Source organism: Pipistrellus kuhlii, unplaced genomic scaffold (genome assembly GCF_014108245.1).
Source record: "Pipistrellus kuhlii isolate mPipKuh1 unplaced genomic scaffold, mPipKuh1.p scaffold_m20_p_24, whole genome shotgun sequence".
NCBI classification, from domain to species: domain Eukaryota; kingdom Metazoa; phylum Chordata; class Mammalia; order Chiroptera; family Vespertilionidae; genus Pipistrellus; species Pipistrellus kuhlii.
Genome location: NW_023425523.1, coordinates 2,089,784 through 2,110,608, shown reverse-complemented (window position 1 = coordinate 2,110,608; position 20,825 = coordinate 2,089,784). Strand labels below are relative to the sequence as shown.

At 60.8% G+C, this 20,825-nt stretch overlaps 2 protein-coding genes across 7 annotated transcripts in view; both read right to left on the bottom strand.

The window, feature by feature from the left end:
* The window catches only part of CDC14A (cell division cycle 14A), a 66,994-nt gene that overhangs the window by 8,473 nt on the left and 37,696 nt on the right, over positions 1–20,825 (bottom strand). For 3 of the 6 annotated variants that reach the window (XM_036452686.2, XM_045586841.1, XM_036452689.2), the window contains 6 exons: positions 19,541–19,700; positions 19,085–19,200; positions 18,428–18,478; positions 17,406–17,528; positions 16,415–16,739; positions 8,307–9,992 (listed from right to left, as the gene is read on the bottom strand). In XM_036452686.2, coding sequence (XP_036308579.1) covers positions 9,963–9,992; positions 16,415–16,739; positions 17,406–17,528; positions 18,428–18,478; positions 19,085–19,200; positions 19,541–19,700 — 805 coding nt within the window. In that variant the 3' untranslated portion in view covers positions 8,307–9,962. Of the gene's footprint in view, positions 1–8,306; positions 9,993–16,192; positions 16,740–17,405; positions 17,529–18,427; positions 18,479–19,084; positions 19,201–19,540; positions 19,701–20,825 lie in introns of those variants that run through there. The other 3 variants (XR_006742560.1, XM_036452687.2, XM_036452685.2) reach the window with 3 other exon arrangements.
* On the bottom strand, positions 1,605–20,181 carry GPR88 (G protein-coupled receptor 88). Its single transcript, XM_036452690.2, has 2 exons — positions 20,152–20,181; positions 1,605–2,940 (listed from the first exon to the last, which is right to left on the bottom strand). Exon 2 carries the CDS (start codon positions 2,931–2,933, stop codon positions 1,788–1,790), a length of 1,146 nt encoding a protein of 381 aa, XP_036308583.1. The 5' UTR covers positions 2,934–2,940; positions 20,152–20,181; the 3' UTR covers positions 1,605–1,787.

Here is a 20,825-nt window from a genome sequence, read left to right as displayed (position 1 = left end):
GGCCACCCGGCCCCATGGGGACGCGGTGAGCAGGCGGGCTGCGGACAGCCTTGAGGGGCAGTCTCTTCCCGATCTCAGGGTCTGGAGCGATGGCACACCCTGTGCCTGCCCAGTGCTCCTGCGTACAGCGAGTAAGCGAGGGTGAACACGGCAAAGCCTCAAATGGTACATTTCACAGCGATTCCCTGGGAAACGGCCCTCCTGTGGCTGAGTGTGTTCCACCTGCTGTACCAGACACGGTACTGATCATGTACCAGACACCGTACTGATCATGTACCAGACACGGTCCTGATCATGTACCAGACACGGTACTGATCATGTACCAGACACCGTACTGATCATGTACCAGACACCGTACTGATCATGTACCAGACACCGTACTGATCATGTACCAGACACCGTACTGATCATGTACCAGACACGGTACTGATCATGTAACAGACACCGTACTGATCATGTACCAGACACGGTCCTGATCATGTCCCGTAACACATAGGAACTGCCCAAGAAACCCACCGCCTGCTAGCGGGTGGCCTGTCGAGACCCTAAAAGCAGACCTCGTGACTGGTCCATCTTGACTGCGGTTCCATTGGCAAGATAGGGTCCCAACCGGACTCTCCCGTCAGCCGGGTCAAGGCGAGAGGACTCTGGGTAGCCACCGGCCACTCTCCTGGCCTGGGCGGACATGCAGCGTCCTTGTCTCCGTATTGCTTTAGTCCACTGGTCGGCAACTCCTTGGTCCACAGAGCCAAATACCAACAGCACAACTATTGACATTTCTTTGGAGAGCCACATTTTTTAAACTTCTTCTAACGCCACTTCTTCAACATAGACTCACCCAGGCCGTGGTGTTTTGTGGAAGAGCCACACTCCAGGGGCCAGAGAGCCGCATGTGGCTCGGGAGCCGCAGTTTGCCGACCATGGCTTTGGGAGACCGCACGCCCATACGTTCTAGCGTGGAGGAGCATGCAACAGCGGCCGACAGGAGCTATGCAGTCGCGGTGTCAGTGGGGCTCAGTCACAGCCTGTACACTGAGATATTTTAAATGGTAAAGAGAAAGAAAACAAATAACAGAGGAACTTGCTCTCAAGGCCACCGTTATAGTACAGAGTTCAAGGCGGCAATCACACCCTCACGGAGCGAGCGGACTGCAGGACGAGAGGGCTGCAGGTGTGCATGCTCTGGGGCCAGACACTGGCTCCGGACACAGGTCTGCCGCCTCCGTCAGGGTCCGCTGCGGGCGCAGAGCGGCCTCGGGCACCATGGAAACGCTCCCTCTGCCCGCGAGGCCGTCTCAGTCTTAGGAGCGCCAAAAGGACTATAAGACAGTGCACCTGCCGTTGGTTTTTCTCACTGGCTAGATTCTCTCTCCTTCAGGGACGGTTTTTCTTCATAAAAACCCTTTTAAGAATAAAGGGCTTGAGGTCTTCATGCAGCTCATTCCGGGGCCCCAGCTCTTTCCCCAAAACGGTGGGAATCGGTGGACTGGCTCCGGTGGAAGGTCACTCCGCGAGTCCTGGAGGCCTCTGGCATCGGACCTCAGGATGTCCTTACACCACAGCAACCAGGGGTGGACCCAGGGGCCGCCCAGCCTGACCCTGGACCCATTTGGGGAGAGACCTCGGTTGGCGTAGCTCGGTCCCCCCCCCCTCGCCCCCAGTGGGGTGGAAGGGGAAATCTCCGCCCCAAAATGTCCTGGGCTCCGCGCAGGAGCCTTTGGTCCTGGGACCCCCTCTCCGAGGGGCGGGGCGCCGGGCACCCATGGGGGACGCGGGGCGCCGGGGCGTCACCAGGGCTGCCCGGCGGCGCCCAGCTGCGCCTGCGACACGGCGGGCACGGCGGTGGCGGCGGCGGCGGCGGCGGCCGCGTCCCCCACGCCGGGCAGCACGGAGCGCACGGAGCGGCGGAACTCCTCGTTCCTCCACGTGTAGAGCAGCGGGTTGAGCGCCGACAGCGCGCAGCACAGCAGCCAGCTGGCCGCCTGCACGGCGCCGGGCACGGGCAGCGCCAGCCCGCGGGCCAGGCTCACCCAGGCGAGCGGCTGCGTGGCCAGCAGGAACACGCCGCCCAGCAGCAGCACCGACAGCCCGCTGAGCCGCCGCGGGGCGCGCCGGGCCGGCAGGGGCGGCAGGGGCGGCGCGGGCGCGGGGCCGGGGCCGGGGCCGGGCGCGCGCGGGGCGGGCAGCGCGGCGGGCAGCGCGGCGGCGGCGCAGCCGGGCAGCTGGTGCAGCAGGTGGAAGTTGAGGACGCTGACCCGCTTCACGCTGACCCGCACGCGGCGCACGATGCCCAGGTAGCAGTGCAGCAGCAGCGCCGTCTGCGCCAGCAGCGCCGCGGCCGCCAGCAGCGCGGGGTAGTGCAGGCGCGCGCCCGCGGGGCCGGGGCCGGGGTCCGCGGGGCCGGGCCGCGGCGCCCAGGGCGGCAGCAGCAGCGCCAGCGCCAGCGCCAGCGCCCAGCACAGCGCCAGCATGCCGGCCGTGTGGCGCCGCCGGTACAGCGCCTGGTAGGTGGCGGGCGCCCGCGTGATGAGCAGGTAGCGGTTCAGCGCCACGAGGCAGTGGGACAGCAGCGAGGCGGTGAGGCCCAGGCCCAGCAGCGCGCCCCGCAGCAGCCGGTAGCGGCCCGCGCCCGCCCAGCCCCCGGGCGGCGCGGCGGGCAGCAGCCCCAGCACGGCCTCCTGCGGCATCCAGAGCGCGCACACGCCCAGGTCGGCGGCGCAGCCGTTGACGATGAAGGCGTTGCTGGTGGTCTGCAGCTTGCGGAAGGACGCCACCAGGTAGATGACCATGCCGTTGGCCAGCGTGCCGCCCAGCGCCAGCCCCGAGTACAGCAGCGACACGGGGATGCGCCGGCCGGCGCCCGCCTCCTCGTCCTCGCACAGCAGCAGCGGCGAGCCCCCCGCCGCCGGCGCCGCCGAGGACGCGTTGGCCATCCTGGCGCTTCGCACCTCCGGCCGCTGGGCTAGCGCTCCGCCCGGCCGCCCGGTGCCGCCTGCGGGAGCGGAGACCCGTCAGCTCCGCCGCCGCACAAAGGCTGGAGCCGGAGCCGGAGCCGGAGCGGCGGGGGAGGGAGGCAGGAGCACGGGGGTGGCACTGACAGGTGCCTGCCTCCCGAGTGCCGCCCGGCCGGGGAGAGGGCCCCGCGCGCAGCGGGCACCGGGGAAGCCTGCGCACAGCTGTGCCCGGACAGCCCCCCTCTCCCCCAAAACACACACGCTCACACGCTCACACACACACTCACACACGCTCACACATGCTTACACTCACACTCTCTCACACACATGCTCACACACACTCACACATGCTTACACACACACTCACACTCACACACTCTCTCACACACATGCTCTCACACACACACTCACACACACGCAGGAATACTGCCAGGTGGAGCCCCTAGTTCCCAGGAGAAAGTGGGGGTACCCCGCTGGGGGAAATGGGGGGCGGAGAGGAGCCGGGGTACCTTACTTGCGGGCTGGTCCTTAGCTGGCAGGTGCAGAGGGAGAGACGCCAAGAAGTGCCTCCTCCGCGGCAGCCTCTGTGGTCCCCGGACCAACAGGACACACTCAGCTGGGACCAGTGCCAGGAGCAAGCACCCCTTTCTCCCTGGCAGCGTCCACGCACATGGTCCTGGCAGGACCGGCAGCTGCCAGAGTGCCTCCGGGGCAGCTGGGCTGGCAGGCGGGCGGGCCGCTGGGCAGCTGGGCTGGGGGGCGGGCAGGAGGTGGCAGGATGCCGGCGGCCGGGCAGGAGCCCCCGGGAGCCAGGTGCCCGCCCTGCGCTCGGAGGCAGAGGGGGCCAGGGTGAGCCCACTCCCGCTAGAGCTCAGCTATCTGTCACCGGGAGGCAGAGACTGTTCATCCCGCGGCATGCATTATTCAGTAGCTCTCCCTGGGAACGCAGACACCGCACCCGGAGTCCTGTCATTAACAAGTCCCTCTGCCTGTCTTCTCCCTTCTCTCCATCGCCCCGCTCTGCACCCCACTCCGGTTGCTTTTGTTCCCATCCCTTCAGCGCGAGAATAAAACTCAGGGTGTTCCCTGCCGCCCCAGTGCCTCCCACCGGACTGGTGCATGCTGGGGGAGACTCCCAGTCCCAGGACTGACCTCCCCCCCACCATTTCCAGGGAGAATTCCTTCTGTTCTAATGGAAATTTATTCTTTCTTTGGTGCGGTGGGACCTGGGTAATTATCCCCAGAAACCACCCCCCCAACCCCTGTTTAAATCAAAATTTCCATTTTTTTTTTTCTCTTCTCATCGCCACACTCCTTTCGCTCCTTTCGGGGTTCAGCTGGGGTTTCAGTCATGAGAAGGTTGGGGGGCGGAAATGACAGGGTCCAAAGTGAGAAACGGGAATGGGGGGAGCAAAGACCCAGAATGCCCCGCAGTGACTGCCCGATGCCCCTCAGACGCCGGCCCCACGGGCTGGCGCTGGGTGGGCTCCGGCACTCGCGTGCGATTGAACTCATCCCAGGAACTCCGTGCTCGCGGGGACTGATGGTTTGTTTTGTTTTGTTCCCCGCGTGGTGTGTGGGGGAGACGCGGGTGGGGTTGCTGGACGCCTGGGCCCCACGCAGGGCATCAGCCGACCTGTCCTGGTCACGTTCGTGCTGTGGGATCGGTTCCCCCTCGGACCCCAGCCCACAGCGTCCGCAGCGCCTGCAAACGTGTTGGAAGTATTTGGACCCGCGGAGGCAGACGGGGTTGCAGAGAAGAACACGGAAACCCAGACTGTCCGTCAGTGACTTACCCAGAGTCACACACAGTGAGGGCCCGTGCTGTGAGCGTGTCCACGCTGTGAACCGGGTGGTCCATGACCCACAATCCACCTGGCCCCACCGACTCCACTTCCTAAGAAAACAGCATAGCAAGCCCACGGCCTCGTTCTCCTCCTGGGAAGTTGTAAGCCTGTCTTTTTTTTTTTTTTTTTTTTTTTTTTTTAAGATGTTTGTATTGATTTCAGATAGGAAGGGAAACATCCATGATGAGAGAGCATCATGGATTGGCTGCCTTCTGCACAGCCCCTATGGGGGGTTGGGAGCCCACAACCTGAGCATGCGCCCTTGGCTGGAATCGGACCAGTCTGCAGACTGACGCTCTACCCACTGGGCCACACCACCAGGCCCTCTCCATGTGTCTTTTCTGGGTGAATTGAACTGTACCTGACATTTCCACTGGCGTCTCCACAGCTATGGCCCGGCCCCAGGCGTCTGCCGTGTAACTGGCCCCAGGAGGCCCTTGTCTCATTGGCACGTGTGCAGGGTGCAGAGCGGCCTGGCTCCCTCGGAGTGCCCATCTGTGAGGCCGTCCAGGCCCCTCTTCCCTGACCTGCCTTCCCACCCTTTCCAGGAAAAGCAATTGGACTAACATGGCTTTGGCTTGGTCTCTATCCAGAAGGGACTTTTTTCCTTCCAGGAAGAGGTTTATTATAGTCATGTGTTTTTTTAATCTGCTTTAAAAATATGTCTGAGAGACTTAGGCATTTGATGGAGATCGTTTCGTGGTTTTAAGCATTTAGGAATTATTTTCTGTTGTTTCAATGATGAGATCAGATCCCTTGAAAAGTGTGCAGTGTGTGTACATATCGCTGATGGGGAAAAAGATCGCACACTTATAGAAGCCTGGCCGTAATCACTAACACCCTTAATTACAGGTCAGCAGAGGTGATAGGAAAACAATCAAAGAAACCGTGTCCTTTTTGAGACTAAATTAGGATGATGAGGGAACAAGTGCCCGGAGCCACAGCCCAGTCCGCCCTCCTCGAGGCCATGATGGTGGCCAGGAAACTATTGTCCTTTCCCTGTGGGACCCGCCTCCGAGGTCAGCCGGGCTCCGGATCTGAGATGGTTCTCTCATCCCCGGCCAGGACACGCCGGTTTCCAATCAGGACCAGGATGCCGGGACCCGCTCCCCGCCTCCCGCTGCCTTCGGACCTCAGCACACGCCCGCTCCCTGGGGTCCCCCTCAGACCACCCTCCCCCCCGCCCCACTTTCTCTGGTCCCCGGGAGAGGCGTGTTCAGGGGCTGGATGGTCATTGTTTGGTGTCTGAGTGGAAACGTCAAACCTGAACGCGTCTGCCTTCGGTCAACGTGCCTTTTCAACACCGCATCGTAACACGTGTCATTTCAAGAATTAAATTCAGCCGAGACCGGTTTGGCTCAGTGGATAGAGCGTCGGCCTGCAGACTGAAAGGTCCCGGGTTCGATTCCGGTCAAGGGCATGTACCTTGGTTGCGGGCACATCCCCAGTAGGGGGTGTGCAAGAGGCAGCTGGTCGATGTTTCTCTCTCATCGATGTTTTTAACTCTCTGTTCCTCTCAATTTCTCTCTGGGTAAAATCAATAAAATATATATTTTTTAAAATAAATTCTTTAAGATGCTACACTCCCGCTGAGGATCAGCAGGAACTGGTTAATTTACAGGCACGTCTCGGCAGCTGATTGATGTTTCTCTCTCATCGATGTTTCTAGCTCTCTCTCCTTCTCCCTTCCTCTCTGTAAAAAAAATCAATAAAATCTATTAAAAAATAAAAATAAAGCACGTTGGTCAGCTTGCTGCAGGCCAGAGGGGAGAGAGCAAGCCGTGATGTAGCTTGCCTCTACTGGGGGGGTGGGGGGCCTGCGGGTTAAAGGTCAGCAAGCTCATGTCTGTCCACTTCCAACCAGCTCCAGATTGCAGTGTTTGCATGAAAAGTCGACCTGCAATGTTAAGTTTCTACTTGCACTCACCACAGTTAGAATTCTCTACAAAAGCTCTTTTTCTCCTCCTCATGATGATTGTCATAATGCAATCCATAGAGAAGGAGCTGGGTGGGAATATATTACCATTTCAATTCGGCTCAAAATAACCTAATACCGTTATTTCCACTCCGCGCGGGCTGGGGCCGCGGCCGTGCAGCCTATGCGGACACATGGGACACGGAGCTCCCGCTGTGCGGTCACCTTGCCGGAGTCGGAAACTCCCATTTGTCTCCAGAGTCAGCACCACCCGGTTCCTGCTCTGCCGAAGCCCAGGAGGCTCCCGCAGTGCCAGGACCTCTGCCTCCGAGGCTCCGAGGGAGAGAGCCCAATGGCGGGTGCTGTCCGCTCATGGACCAGCACCTGATCGGAAAGGAAACTTCTAACGTGTCAGTGGGTTAGCCCGCAGGCCACACGAGGCCGGCGGAATCCTTGGGCCTGGCCCTGTCTGGGATGAGTGAATCCAGTGTCTGACCCAGCCCTGACCGGTGTGGCTCAGTGGATAGAGCGTCGGCCTGCGGACTGAGAGGTCCCAGGTTCGATTCCGGTCAAGGGCATGTACCTTGGTTGCAGGCACATCCCCAGAAGGGGGTGTGCAAGAGGCAGCTGGGCGATGTTTCTCTCTCATTGATGTTTCTAACTCTCTATCCCTCTCCCTTCCTCTGTAAAAAAAAAAAAATCAATAAAATATGTATTTAAAAAATAATATTAATTAATTAAATGTCTGACCCAGCAGAGCAGGCTGAGTTAAGCTGACACGTCTGTACGACCCACACACGATGTGATAAATACCCACAAGGCTCTGGGTCAGTCCGTGGCTCTTACCTTCCGTCACTCCTCTGCCTGCTGCTGCTGGGACCCCCTGGCTGACCCGGGCACCCCCTCCCCGAGTTCCCACCCCGGGACCACGTGAGCTCCATGACCCGCCGGCGGGAAGTGTGTTGCTACCAGCTCCTTGGCTTGTTTTTTTTTGAGGGGGCGGGGGGTGAAGGTGGGAAGGAGGAACTAAATCTGTCGGAAAGGACTGTCTGACCTTATCGCCGTGTTTGTCAGGTCTGTGACGTCACAGGAAACCGGTGTAAGACGAGGCCCATGGCCGCCTCGGGCCCGGCTGTCCCCTGCGCTGGACGCAAGCAGCGAGGCTGCCCTCCCGCCCCCACAGCCTCTCCCGCTGCTCGGACACTTTCAAGGGGCAAACGAGGAGGGAAGAGCCTCGGCGAGGCCGCAGCCCAGAGGGTCCAGTCCAGCTGGAGACATAGAATCGCTGAGGCTTCTCCCCGAAGCCGGCTTCTCCCGGCGGCGCCCACAGTCACGAATGACCCACAGAGCGCCGCTCTGCGCTTTATGAGCAGAACGGGCGTCACAGAGAGAGACACACGCCCAGACGCCGCGTTCCCCGGTGGCCGGGCCGTTCGGAGGTCCCTCTGGGCTCACCGTCAGGGCTTCCCGGACGCCGGGAGCCGGAGAAGCTCGATGGGAGGCGCCGGCCAGACGGGATCCACACAAGCCCACAGAGACACTTTGGGCCATTCGTAATGCAAGCCCAGATCACAGAAGCCAGCGGACGTGTGAATGGCATAAAACTTTTATTATTTAGTAGCAGTGTATCCGCCTACACTTCAAAATAGAACAGAGCATCTTTGGGAAAGTAAAACTATTCATAACAAAATACATGTCAAACGATTTTTCATTATTGCAGTAGAATTTACTTTGCTATATACTTTATTATATACATCCTCTTCTCGGTTCGCCTACGTATGCACATGTGTATAAATAATGTTTAAGACGTACACATGTGGATACCTAGGACGAGTGCGCGCGCACACGCCTGGGAGAGTTACAGCAGTCACTGTTACAATCATTTTCGTAGCTGCACACGAGTTAGTGTTCACAGAACCAGCGAGTCTGTGTGGCTCCCTGCCCTCCTCCAGGGTCACCTGGATGGTGGCCACTGATCCCTTTGTAAAAAAATACTGCCACCTGTACATTTCACCAATCTCTCTCTCTTTTTTTTTTTTTTTTTTTTTTTTTTTTACAATAACTCATAATAAAATAGTTCACTATTTCGGCTTTAGAAAAAGTATACAATTTGTGATCCCTAAAAACATACCCTTCTCTTTATTTTAAATCAACTTAGTGCAATGATTTGGTACTGTCGTTCTTGGAGGTTAACTAACCCACCTGAGTCAAACGTTCACTCAAACACCAGGTAACGTTTAAGACGTAAAACGATCGGGAGGCTCCACTGAAGCGTGGGTAGAAGGGTCTAGAGGCCCCTCCTAATACACACACAGAAATCACCCGGCGGGCGAGGCCTGCAGAGGCGCGCCCTCCGAGGCGGGGCCCGGGGGTCCTCACAGGCCCCTGCTCGCCCAGGGCTCCTCTCTGACAGGCGAGGACCGCCTAGCAGCATCCCTTCCCTGTCCTCTTCCTGGCGTGAACACGGGCGAGCCCAGGCCAGCCTGCCTCGCCCACAGCGGGCCGCCCTGCTGGCCCTGGAGCCGGGGGCCCGGGAGCCCGGAGCCCTTTCCTGGAGGATCCCGGAGCCCATCCCTGGAGGAGCCCGCTCCGAGCAACACCCAGCGAGCCGGCCGGCCGTGAGGCTCAGGGTCCGAAAGCCCGAGGAGGCGACGCTGAGCCGCTCAGCAACCAAAACGGAGGGGAAGCGAGGTCGGTGCCGGGCCGAGGAGCAGTGCTCTCGGGAGAGAGACCTGGGCAGCCCGGGCCGCGGACCCCCTTCCCCGATGGAAGGGCCTCCGGGCAGGGACACGTCCCTCTCCGAACACCCTCCCCAGGCTCCTGCCCCGAGGGCTGCGGCCAGCACACCGCACACCACACGGCACAGATTCAAAATACAAACGTGTGTTTTTGGTAGCAAAGAGCAAGAAAACCTAAGTCAAAATATAGTCTAACTTTTCCATCATTGTATATATTTATAAATTTATCAAAATAGGCTTTTTGACGTTCATAATACATACATCATGACGCTGTACAGATACACGCAGTAAGAAAAGGATCCCGCGGGGCGTTAAAAGCCCTTCGGGTGGCCGGCCCGCGTTAAAGCATCCTGAGCGGCGTCGCAGTCTGCCTGGGCCGCGGGGCCGGCCGGTCCCTGAAGGCCGTCTAACGGGGGGACGCGGAGGTATCCGGTGCCGCAGCCGGTGCTGGCCCTGGTCCCGGTGCAGAGGTGGCGCTAAGAGCAGCGAGCGGTCCTGACGGCGGGCCTCAGTAATGGACATACTCAGACTGGAGGGACTGCGCGGGAGAGACACAGGAGGCAATGCCGTCAGAGACGCCTGCTCCCCACACAGCTCCCGCCTGCCTGCCTGCCTGCCTTTCTTCTATCCTTCCTGCCTCCTTCCTTCCTTCTTCCTCCCTCCTTCCTTCCTTTCTTCCTTCCTTTCTTCCTTCCTTCCTCCTTCCTTCCTGCCTGCCTGCCTTCCCCGCGGTGCTGCGGCCTGCTCCCCAGAAGGCCGGGAGATGCAGGAGGGGGCAGATGAGAGGCGCGAAGCATCGGCTAAGGAGGGGTGTGCCATTCCCAAAGTGGCGGCAAGAAAGGTTTGATGTTGAAAGGTTTGCCAATGACCCCAGCTGGGGGCTCGGTTGTCTGAACACCAAAAGGCCGCAGGTTCGATTCCCGGCCAGGGCACACGCCTCAATGGCGGGCTGGATCCCTGGCTGGCTGCGAATGGGAGGCAGCTTATCTTTCTCAAAGAAAACCAATAAGCGTACTTAGAGAAGGATTAAAAAGCCCACTAACTGCCCTGGCCGGTGTGGCTCAGTGGATAGAGAGTCGGCCTGTGAACTGAAAGGTCCCTGTGTTGCAGGTTCGATCCCCATTGTGGGTCATACAGGACGCAGCTGATTCTTGATTCTCTCTCATCGTTCATGTTTCCATCTCCCTCTCCCTTCCTCTATGAAATCAATAAAAATATATTTTTTAAACTCACTAATTATTGATAGTAGTGATGACAAATTAAATATTATTTGAAAATCGGTAGGTAGGGCTCAACTCGCTTCCATGCTCTTGTGCAATAATATTGGACTTTCCTCAGCAATATTAAACGACACCTGTCACTAAATTGGGGGTGATTAGAATAGACTTTACAAATATGTATAATTCTGAATGCAACGCAACACATAGCGAATGAACGTTCATGTTTCTGATGCAGCAGAACGGGCAGTCCCTTAACTAAGCTCCTCGAGGATGGGGGACTGTAACGCAAACACCTTACAAATCCTTTCCTTTTAGGGGGACACAAAGCACAGCTCTGAACTCTGACCTTCCCTCCCCAGAGCATTTGTGCGGAAGAGCCAGGCGGCCCCCACGAAACAGTGGGAAGTTTCTAAAAAAGTAAACACTGCACGTTCCTCCTGATCACGTCCGATACTGACGTACAAGAGGAGCACGTGGCGAAGCGGAACCAGAAGGCTCTGGTCCTAAAGTGACCCAGGAAAAGACGGGGGGACCCAGCTGCTCTGGTCCTAAAGTGACCCAGGAAAAGACGGGGGGACCCAGCTGCTCTGGTCCTAAAGTGACCCCGGAAAAGACGGGGGGACCCAGCTGCTCTGGTTCTAAAGTGACCCAGGAAAAGACGGGGGGACCCAGCTGCCGGACAGGACTCTGGGCAGCCAGCGGCAGTGAGAAACAGCAGCCCAAACCAGTGCAAACATTCCCCAAACCCCTGCCCAGTCCTCCTCCGTCCACACCCGGGACAGATCCTCCCACCTCCATGCCTCGGAACTGGGATTACGGGATTTGCTCGCGTGCCCTCCCTCCTCCCCGAGAACCTTTGCCCAGCCCGTCCGCAGCGCGCTGTGGCTCGGTCGTGTCCGTGCTGGGGCCGGTCCGTTCTGTTGACGGGAACAGGGCATCCGTCCACTTTGCAAATAATTTACTGAAAGATCCAGACTCTCTCTGTGCACCTTTCAGTCCTCCCCGCGCCGCCTACCGAGGAGTCTCCACCACACCGTGAGCCCTCGGGGGCCACCACCGCGCTCCACGCAGACGGAGAGTGAGAGACCGCGGTGTCCGCGTTTCATGAAAACAAACTGAGGGTGAGCCAGCGCCGGGCACAGTGGGAGATCAGGCGTGGGGAGGGGTGTGTGTGAGGGGGAGCAGGGACAGTTTGTGGGGGTTAGGGGCTGGGGGTCTCGAGGCGGCAAGTTTCAAAGACGAGGTGAAAGGTTAAGAGCGCCCCTAAAGCTCTAGCTGGTGTGGCTCAGTGGATAGAGCGTCGGCCTGCAGACTGAAGGGTCCCAGGTTCGATTCCAGCCAAGGGCACATGCTTGGGCTGCAGGCTTGATCCCCGTTGTGGGGACGTGCAGGAGGCAGCCAATCAATGATTCTCTCATCATTAATGTTTCTATCTTTCTCTCCCTTTCTCTCCCTCTCTGAAATCAATAAAAATATATTTTAAAAATAAATAAATGTAAATAAATTTAAAAAATTAAAAAAAGCGCCCATAGAAAGAAGGACAAGGGCTTGGCACGTCTCCCCACAGGATGTGGGTCATGCCGAGGCTTCAGACCAGGAGGGCATCCGGCACTGTCTCACACGCCTGATGCCCAGGGGACTGATTCCCAGCTCGCTTTCGGGACTGTTCTAAAACACGTCTTCTTTATAAAACGCCCAGGACTCAGCATTCTGACTCACGCTTTCATTATGCGTGGCCCGTTGTTTTTATCTTTGCCATAAGAAGTAATTCCTCATGCATCTCAAGTACTAAAAAAAAGGGGGGGAGCAATGCAAGTGAAGGGTGGGAAACTGAGGCATAAATATTACTTTACAAGAAATATTTATATAATCAAGCACTTATTTCTATAACAAGAGATTTTAATTACTACCCAAATAGAACATTCGGTTTCTTGGGACCGGTAAGTTCCAGCGGGTTATACTGGGTTCAGACCAGATAAGCTTATCGTGAAGATAAGAAGTGCAAACCATAAAATTAGTAGCGCAGCCGTAATTAACCTGGAAAATGAGCCAAAAGTTACCCCCAAATAAATGATGTCAAAACAGAAGAAGTCGAATTCCCTGAGAGCCGTTAGGTTTGACAACAAACAAGTGTTAGGTGAGGAGATGAAACCCTGTTCTCCCCGGAACCAGCTCCGAGCCCGTGCTGGCAGGTGTAGGTAGTGCTTTAGAGTTAGCTGTTCGGGCGTTTCTTTTTTAATCAGCCCGTTACCTAATCGCGGTGGGAAAACCGCTGGTGATCGGAGCTATAAATACGGGCAGGCCTTTTATCCAGAGCCCACGCGGCTCTCAGAGGCAGGGCGGGGAGGAAGCTGAGAGATCCCCGTCTTTGCCAGCAAACGAATGAGGCCGATCTTCATAGTCCAACATCCCGCCGCCCAGGACCCCAGGCCTGCTGTCAGTCTCCCACGGGTCCGAACCCGCTCACCGCCCCCCTGCTTTTCCCACGCTCGCTCCCGCCCCCTGCCAGTCCCTGAGGAGGAGAGCGCAGCTCCCTGCCGCCCTCGGTGTGGCTCTCCCTCAGGGGACGGGCCTTACGGAGGTCTGTCTATGGCACAGACCGTGGACGGGGAAGACCCCGGGCTGCGGGAGACACCTGGCCCGGCTGGGCCTGGGGTCAGGTGAGGACAGGTGGGGAGCCTCAGCGAGAGGAGCTGGAACATTCGGCACAGAGCGTTCGGGTGCCGCCACCTTGATGGAACGCTTCCCGCGCCCACGCCCGTCCCCGCCCCAGCTCCCCGCGCGGCAAACACCCCGACGTCAGAGGGGCCGCTTCCCCCTGCAAGTGGGTCACTGAGCGCCACCTCGCCCGCCCCCCGGGACCAGCCGAGGGGCCAGAGGAACAGAGCGGCTGCCGGCCTGGGGCCCGCCCCCCTCCCGGCCCCGGCCCTTCCTGTGGGAAGCGGGGAGACAGGCCGGGGTCCGCCGTCCTTCTGGGGCTGAGCTGCTGCGGAGAGCGAGGGAGGAATCACAGCTCTCAGAAACGAGGCTGATTGCAGCTTCTAACCTGCTGGACGCCCGAGCCCCAGGGCTTTCGGGGGCTTTCTCCCGGTGCGGGGTGCGGGGTGGCCCCGGACTCCCATCCTCCCTGAGGACGTAGGAACTTCACAGCCCCGGGGGCTTCAGGAGCAGGGCCGGTGCTTTAGACCAGAAACCCACACCCTCAGGACAGCTGCCTCCCGGCCGGGGGGCTCAGGGGCTGAGCGTCGACCTGTGAACCAGGAGGTCGCGGTTCGATGCCTGCTCAAGGCTCGACCCCCAGCATGAAGCGTGCAGGAGGCAGCCGGTCCGTGGTCCTCTCTCATCATCGATGTTTCCCTCCTCTCCCCTCCGCTCTGAGATCAATAGGAATGTACCTTTTTTAAAAGGAAAGAAAAGAGCCGCAGTGGGCCCACAGGGAACGCACAGCCCCTGCTTTGCCTCATAAAACAGGGTTTCCTCGGGCACAGACTGCTGCAGGGGGCAGCCCCCCAGGATGGGGAAGGCAGAGGCGGAGGAGGGCAGGGCAGCGACCGAGGCCCGGGGCACGCGTTTCCTTTACAAGAAAACAACAGCACTGAGGGGAGAGGGGGGAGCGAGCTCTGACTTCCAATGTGATTATTGGAAAATTACCCTCTTCGGGCCAGAAGGGGAGGAGCAGGAGGAGGAAAATAAGAAAACAGCGACTGAAGCCACGATGAGGTGATGTAAGCGGGAGGCCAGGCACCCACGGGCCTGAGCATTCCCCTGCAACGGGGACCCGAGCCGGCGCTGCCTCTGGCCAAGCAGGAGGCCAGGTACCCGCTGCCCCCCTCAGCCGTGACCCTGGCAGGTGCTCCCGGACCCCGCTCTACACCTAACGCCTGCTCCACACAGGGCAGGGCCTGCCTCCACCAGCTGGTGCAAGCACAGGCGGCCGGCCCTCCGGGCGCAGGATCTGACCTCGAACCCAGCTGTGCACACGCAAACACGTGACCGCTCCCACCAGCCACCGCGGGGATTTAGGCTTTGCCGACACGCATGCACTCACAGCAGAGTGGGGTTCGGTCACAGAAAGCGGGGTGCCTGGGCCCTGACCTCCCCGGGAATCTAGCGGGAGGGTCAAACCCGCCCCTGGGAATGGTCGGGGGATATGCTGCAGCAGAACGGGTGGACTTCAATCAACACACGCACATGCACATACACATGTGCACACTGCGTACACACATGCACGTTACACACATGCACACACATTCACACTGTATCTCCATGTTACAAAAATGGTTTCCGATCTGCCACCTGAGGGCGTGGGTCCCACCACTGTCGCCCACGGGGCTGCCGCTGGGCTGAGGGCACGCGGCACCAGCCCCGCCCTCCTCGCCTGCGGAGCCAGCCCTCCCGGACAACACGGATAACACGGGAAGAGCGCGGGTGCGAGGGGGGCCGGGGAGTCGGTGTGGCCGCTGACATTGGCTCATGTGCCTTGACCTGTGTGAGCTTGCTCTCCTCCTTTCCTGTCCCCGCTCCCCAAATCAGAGCTCACACCCGGACACCTGCCCTCAATCTCGTGGAGACAATCAAAATGCCCAGCCCCCTGGCTCAGTGGTTGAGCGTCCTCCTATGCCCCCGAGGTCACCAGTTCGATGCCCGATCAGGGCACATGCCCAAGGGGCAGGCTCGGTCTCCAGTCGGGGGCGTGCAGGAGGCAGCCGATGGGTGTTTCTCTCTCTCCTTCCTCTCTGAAATCAATGAAGATTCTTTTTGTTTAAAGATTTTACCCCGAGACCCCCCGTCGTGAAAGGGGCTGGTCCCGATTACAGAGCCTGCGTAAGGTGTTGGGGAGCTGCCACCCAGCCTGGGGGGAACCCAGCTCTGTCTGCCCGACCCTGACCATCCTGCTTCTCCTGCACCCCGGGGCCCATGAGCCTCCCTATGCTCACCTCCCGGGCCCGGGTTCACGCTGGGCAGTGCCCGGCGGGGGGGGCCCCGCGCCAGCACCTCAGGCTCCGTGCGGAGCAGATACTGCCCACGACGCACCCTTAACGCCGGAGGTCAGCACGTCTGCCCGCCAGTCTGCCCGCCCGTCTGCACACCTGTCTGCAACCTGTCCACCTGTCTGCCCGCCCATCTGCACACCCGTCTGCCCGCCCATCTGCATACCCGTCTGCCCGCCCATCTGCCTGCCCGTCTGCATACCCGTCTGCACACCCGTCTGCAACCTGTGTCCACCCGTCTGCCCGCCCATCTGCCCGCCCGTCTGCATACCCGTCTGCCTGCCCGTCTGCCTGCCCGTCTGCCCGCCCGTCTGCCCCGTCTGCATACCCGTCTGCCTGCCCGTCTGCCCGCCCATCTGCCTGCCCGTCTGCCCCCGTCTGCCCCCGTCTGCCCGCCCATCTGCCCACCCGTCTGCCCGCCCGTCTGCCCCCGTCTGCCTGGGAACCTTCTGGCTCGGGGCAGGCCGGCGGTCAGAAAGCCCAGCCGGGCGCTGACCGAGGTCGGCCGGGGAGGAGGACAAAGAGGGCGGAGGAGCCGGTGGAAGCTGGTGTTTACTAGGGGAGCCGGCGGTGGACGGGAGGCGCCCCGTCCCGGCACAGAGGGCTCAGAAGGCCTCCTTGGTGCTGTTGAACTTCTTGGGGGGCAGCCGGGGCGAGGAGGCCGAGGAGGCCGAGGGCGGCGAGGGCGGTGGGGCTCCGCAGCTGCACTCGGGGGCCTGGGGGCCGAGCGGCGGCGTCTGCGTACTTACGGGGATGGACCGGCTCAGGAAGCGGGCCGAGGAGGAGGACAGGCCGGTGCAGGAGGCCCGGGAGCCGGGCGCCGCGGGGCCGGGGCCCGGCTCCCCCGTCTTGGCGCTGGGGGGGCCCCGCGGGCTGCCGGGGGGGCTGCGGCCGTGCTGGTTGTTGTTGAGCTCGGGGTGGGCCCGGGGGGGCGCCGTGGAGCTGCCGTTGAGGTTGGCGAAGGGGCTGGCAGCGTAGCCCAACCTGCAGGGCGAGGCCCGCCGGCCGTCGGGGTCCTCAGAGGACACGCTCAGGTTCCCCAGCGAGCTGGCCAGCCGCGAGTTCACCGAGAAGCTGGGGGGACAGGAGCAGACCTGCTACCGGGCCGTCCCGAAAACACAGCGCAGCCGGGGCCCGTGCGGGGCCCGAGGGCAGATGGCGGCGTGTTGTACTGAGATCGGGTGCTGCTGGATGTGAGGTCAGGGTGCTATGGGTCCTGACTTTGGGGTGCTATTGGACGTGAGATGAGGGTGCTACTGGTTCTGAGGTTGGGGTGTCATAGGATTCCAGATCAGGGTGCTATGGGTCCTGAGATCAGGGTGCTATTGGACTCCAGATGAGGTGCTATCGGCCGTGAGATCGGGGTGCTATAGAGTGTGACATCGGGGTGCTATGGCTGCTGAGGAGGAAGTAAGTGAACTCTAAGCAGAGTGAGAAGCGTGAGCAGGAACTCATACGAGTTTGATCCACGGCGGAGACGTGACCGCCGGCGTGTCCTCAGACACACTCAGCGCCGCCTCCGGACCAGGCGGCTGCGGGCGGGCGCGCACGCCATGCCCTCTGTCCGCGCCCGTCCCCACAGCGCAGGACAGGGCCAGCCGGAGGGCAGAGCCTGCGGGGTTTCTCCTCTCCCAACCCCTCTCCCCCGGCCAGGGGCAGCCGAACGCCTGCTGCGGCCAGCACCCAGCACCCAGCACCCAGCACCCAGCACCCAGCACCCAGCACCCAGAGGGGAGTCACCTTCTCAGACTGGCGCCCGAGGCCAGGGAGCCCCTGGCGATGCGCTTGGCGGTGGCGGACGGGGGGGAGGCCACTTTGCAGATCTTCAGCGTGGACGCGGAGCCTTGTGCGGAGGCGGCCAGTCTGGGGAGGGAGGAGGCGGAGCGTCCGCGGACATCAGCTCGGCCACGGGCGGTCAGCGCGAGAGGCTCAGATCCGGGCGTGGGCGCGCCGGGCGCTCTGGGGCCTCGCGCTCAGCCCCCCCTGCGAGGGGCTGTGCTGGGCTCCAGCCGGGACCCCACGCCCTGCTCTTCTCCTCCCGCCGTCCTGGGTCCCCTCCCCTCCCCGCCATGTGGCCCACGGGTCCTGGCACGGCTCACCCGTCCTCTCCTCCCAGGCCCCGGCCTGGCGAGGCCTCGGCTGTGCCTTCTCCCACCTGCCAGCCCCGTCTCGGCCTCTGACCCCCAAGACTGTGGCGGCAAACCCGTTAGTCCACAGCCCAATGGCCTGGCAGGACCCGAGAGCACTCAGGGGACTTTTCCCCAGAAAAACAGGAACGTGTCCTCTCCGCGTGGAGGGCGGAGGAGGAAAAACAGCGAGAAAACACGAGCAAAAACCGGGAGGGGGAGAGCGGAACGGCTATCTCTTCGCAGAAGGTCCGGCGCCGGGCCAAAGGGCCGGGGCAGCCCATGGCCGGTCAGACCCCGTCTGGGGCACCGGTGCCTGTCCCAGCCTCCGGCCCCGTGGCCGCCCAGGAAGGAGGGGCGGAGGCAGTGAAGCGCCGTGAGCAGCTCATCCTCGCCCACTGGCGGGGGTGGGGAACGTCCGGCCCGCGGGCCGTGTGAGGCCCAGAAACCCCGTGGCCCGGCCCGGCCCAGCACTGGGCCCAGTTAAACGTCCGGCCGACCCCACAGCAGGTTCTTAAGCGGATACGGCTGTGTGGCCCCGAGTGACGTTACAGATACCCCCGGGCCAGGCCCGGGGCGCGGTCAGAGGCGGGAGATGGAGGGGGAGCTCGGGGCCCGGGGCTCCGGCCGCCGTACCTGACAGGCTGGGACACCACTGCCCGCGGGGGCCCCTTCAGGTCCTCCAACCTACAAAGAGCAGAGACAGGTGCTCAGGGCCCCGCCCAGCCGGGGCCGAGGCATCAAACGGGCCACGGGGAGGCCTGGGGACCGGGCACCAGTCCCTTCACCGGACAGACCGCCCCGAGCTGGCAGGAAGGGACTGCGGTCTCTCTGTTTCATTCTGAATCCCACTTGGAGGAATAAAAAAAAAATTTAAAAAAAACGTTTTTGTTTGCCCTGGTTTCATTTGCTTTGTTAATCCTCACCCATAGATATTTTTCAACTGAATTTAAATGGAGAGGGAGGGAAGGAGAGAGGGAGGGAGGGAAACATCAAAGTGAGAGCAACACCATCGATGGGTTGCCTCCCGCAGGTGCCTGGCCGGGGTGGATCCTGCGACCCAGGTGCATGCCCACGACTGGGAACCGAACCCAAGGCCCTTCAGTGCCCAGTAACCCCTGAACACACTGGCCAGGGTGCAGCCAGTCCATGATTCTCTCATCGTTGATGTCTCTCTCTCTCTCTCTCCCTGCCCCTCTGACATCAATAAAAATCGATTTAAAGAAAAGGGGGGGAGGGGGGAGGGTCCTGTCCGCCTGTGGAGCACACGAGGGCTCCAGGGTCCGGTCTCACCGGAAGGCGCAGGGCGGCGAGGAGCGCGGCTGGCGCTGGCTCTTTAAGGCACGTAGTTTGTCTCCCTGGGTGATGCTGTTCTTCATCTCCACGTCCTCATCCTCTTCCGGGTTATTCTGGGGGAAGGGCATAAAGGTCACGGTGAGGCGCTGGCGCTGGCAGACGGCTCCCTGGGCGGCAGGTCACCCCTGCGTGCAGGGCATTTCACACAGGTGAGCGTGCACCGTCCTGTGAACTCAGCCCTGCGCGTGTGCATGGAGAGTGTGCAGTACAGCACAGGGCACAGTCAATGGCATGTGACAGGGCAGTGCGTGCCCCAAATCTGTGCGCTTTTACTAGCAAGGCTCTGCGCGTGGCACCCGGTCTTGCTTTGGGAGAGGAGGACTCCGCGCCTGAGACCCTGGTCCCCCGGCCGCTCGGAGGAGGAAGAAGCCACACGTGCAGGAGGAGACTCACCTCTCCGAACCGCTCCAGGTTCTGGGTTTTGGATACGTTTCCATGGATGGACAGGTCATCCAAGCTCGAAAGGATTTTATTAATACTCTCCTCGCTGGACGGTCTGCTTTTCAACTTGGATCGAAAGATGTCTCCTTGGACCCATAGCGACGCTTGCTTTCTGTGGAGAGGAGAGGAGAGGAGAGCACCCCGTCATCTCAGAAGTGGGACGTCGTGTCAGTAAAGAGACGGCAGACACACATTTACGAAGCAGGGCGGAGCGATGGCGAAGTCTCAGGGTAAAGAAAATAGAACTTCCTGAAGCCACGGCAGTGAAACCCTGCACAGAACACAAACGGCCGGCTTCTGCCCCGGGTCCCGGTCGCCACGGGGTGGACTGCTAAGGTCCTCAGATGCTCAGGACAGATGCCACCGCAGAACTGTGAACCTCCTGTTGTTGTTTTTTTTTTTTAAATATATTTCAACTTATTTCAGAGAGGCAGGGAGAGGCAGGGAGAGAGAAACATCCATGATGAGGGAGAATCGTGAATCAACTGCCGCCTGCACGCCCCCCTCTGGGCATCGAACCGTGACCTCCTGGTTCCTAGGCCCACGCTCAGCCCCTGAGCCACCCGGCCGGGCTGACGTCTGCTTTCTGAATCCCCCTGTGCTTGGTGGGGCCAGCTGCCTTGTCTCGGCTTTGAATTGCGAACGCGTAGTTAGCTCGCTGCGGGCTGCTTCTGTCCGGAGCTGGCCTCCCTCCGCATTCCTGCTGAGGCCTGCCCGCTGCATCCCTGTGACCTCGTCACCCCGAGACCTCGTCACCCTTCCCGCCCGGATGCGCCCTCCCAGCGCCACCCGCCTTCCCCGTGTCCACCCAAAACCACAGGGGTCGTGGCGCCTGTCCTCGGCCATCGGCCCCGGGCGGCCGCGGGGACAGGGGACGCTCCTGGGCTCCAGCATCGGGTGAATGGACCCTCTCGCTGGGCGTCCGAGGCCCGGGCAGCACACGGCGCCCACGGCCGGGAGACGGAGCAGACGGCCACGCGGGGAGAACTGCCCGCGCTGGGTGCTGCGGACGCTCCATCGGCAGGTGTTCGGAAAGGGTGCGGAGGGGGCACACCAAGAACAGGTAGCTGGGCCCTGGCCGCTGTGGCTCAGTGGAGAGAGCGCCGGCCTGCGGACTGAAGGGTCCCAGGTTTGGTTTCGGTCATGTACGTTGGTTGCAGGCACATCCCTAGCAGGGGGCGTGCAGGAGGCAGCTGATCAATGTTTCTAATCATTAATGTTTCTCTCTCTCTCACCC

Bases quoted from the DNA above. Each gene is read 5' to 3' on its own strand.
- GPR88 (XM_036452690.2), bottom strand. From the start codon at position 2,933: ATGGCCAACGCGTCCTCGGCGGCGCCGGCGGCGGGGGGCTCGCCGCTG.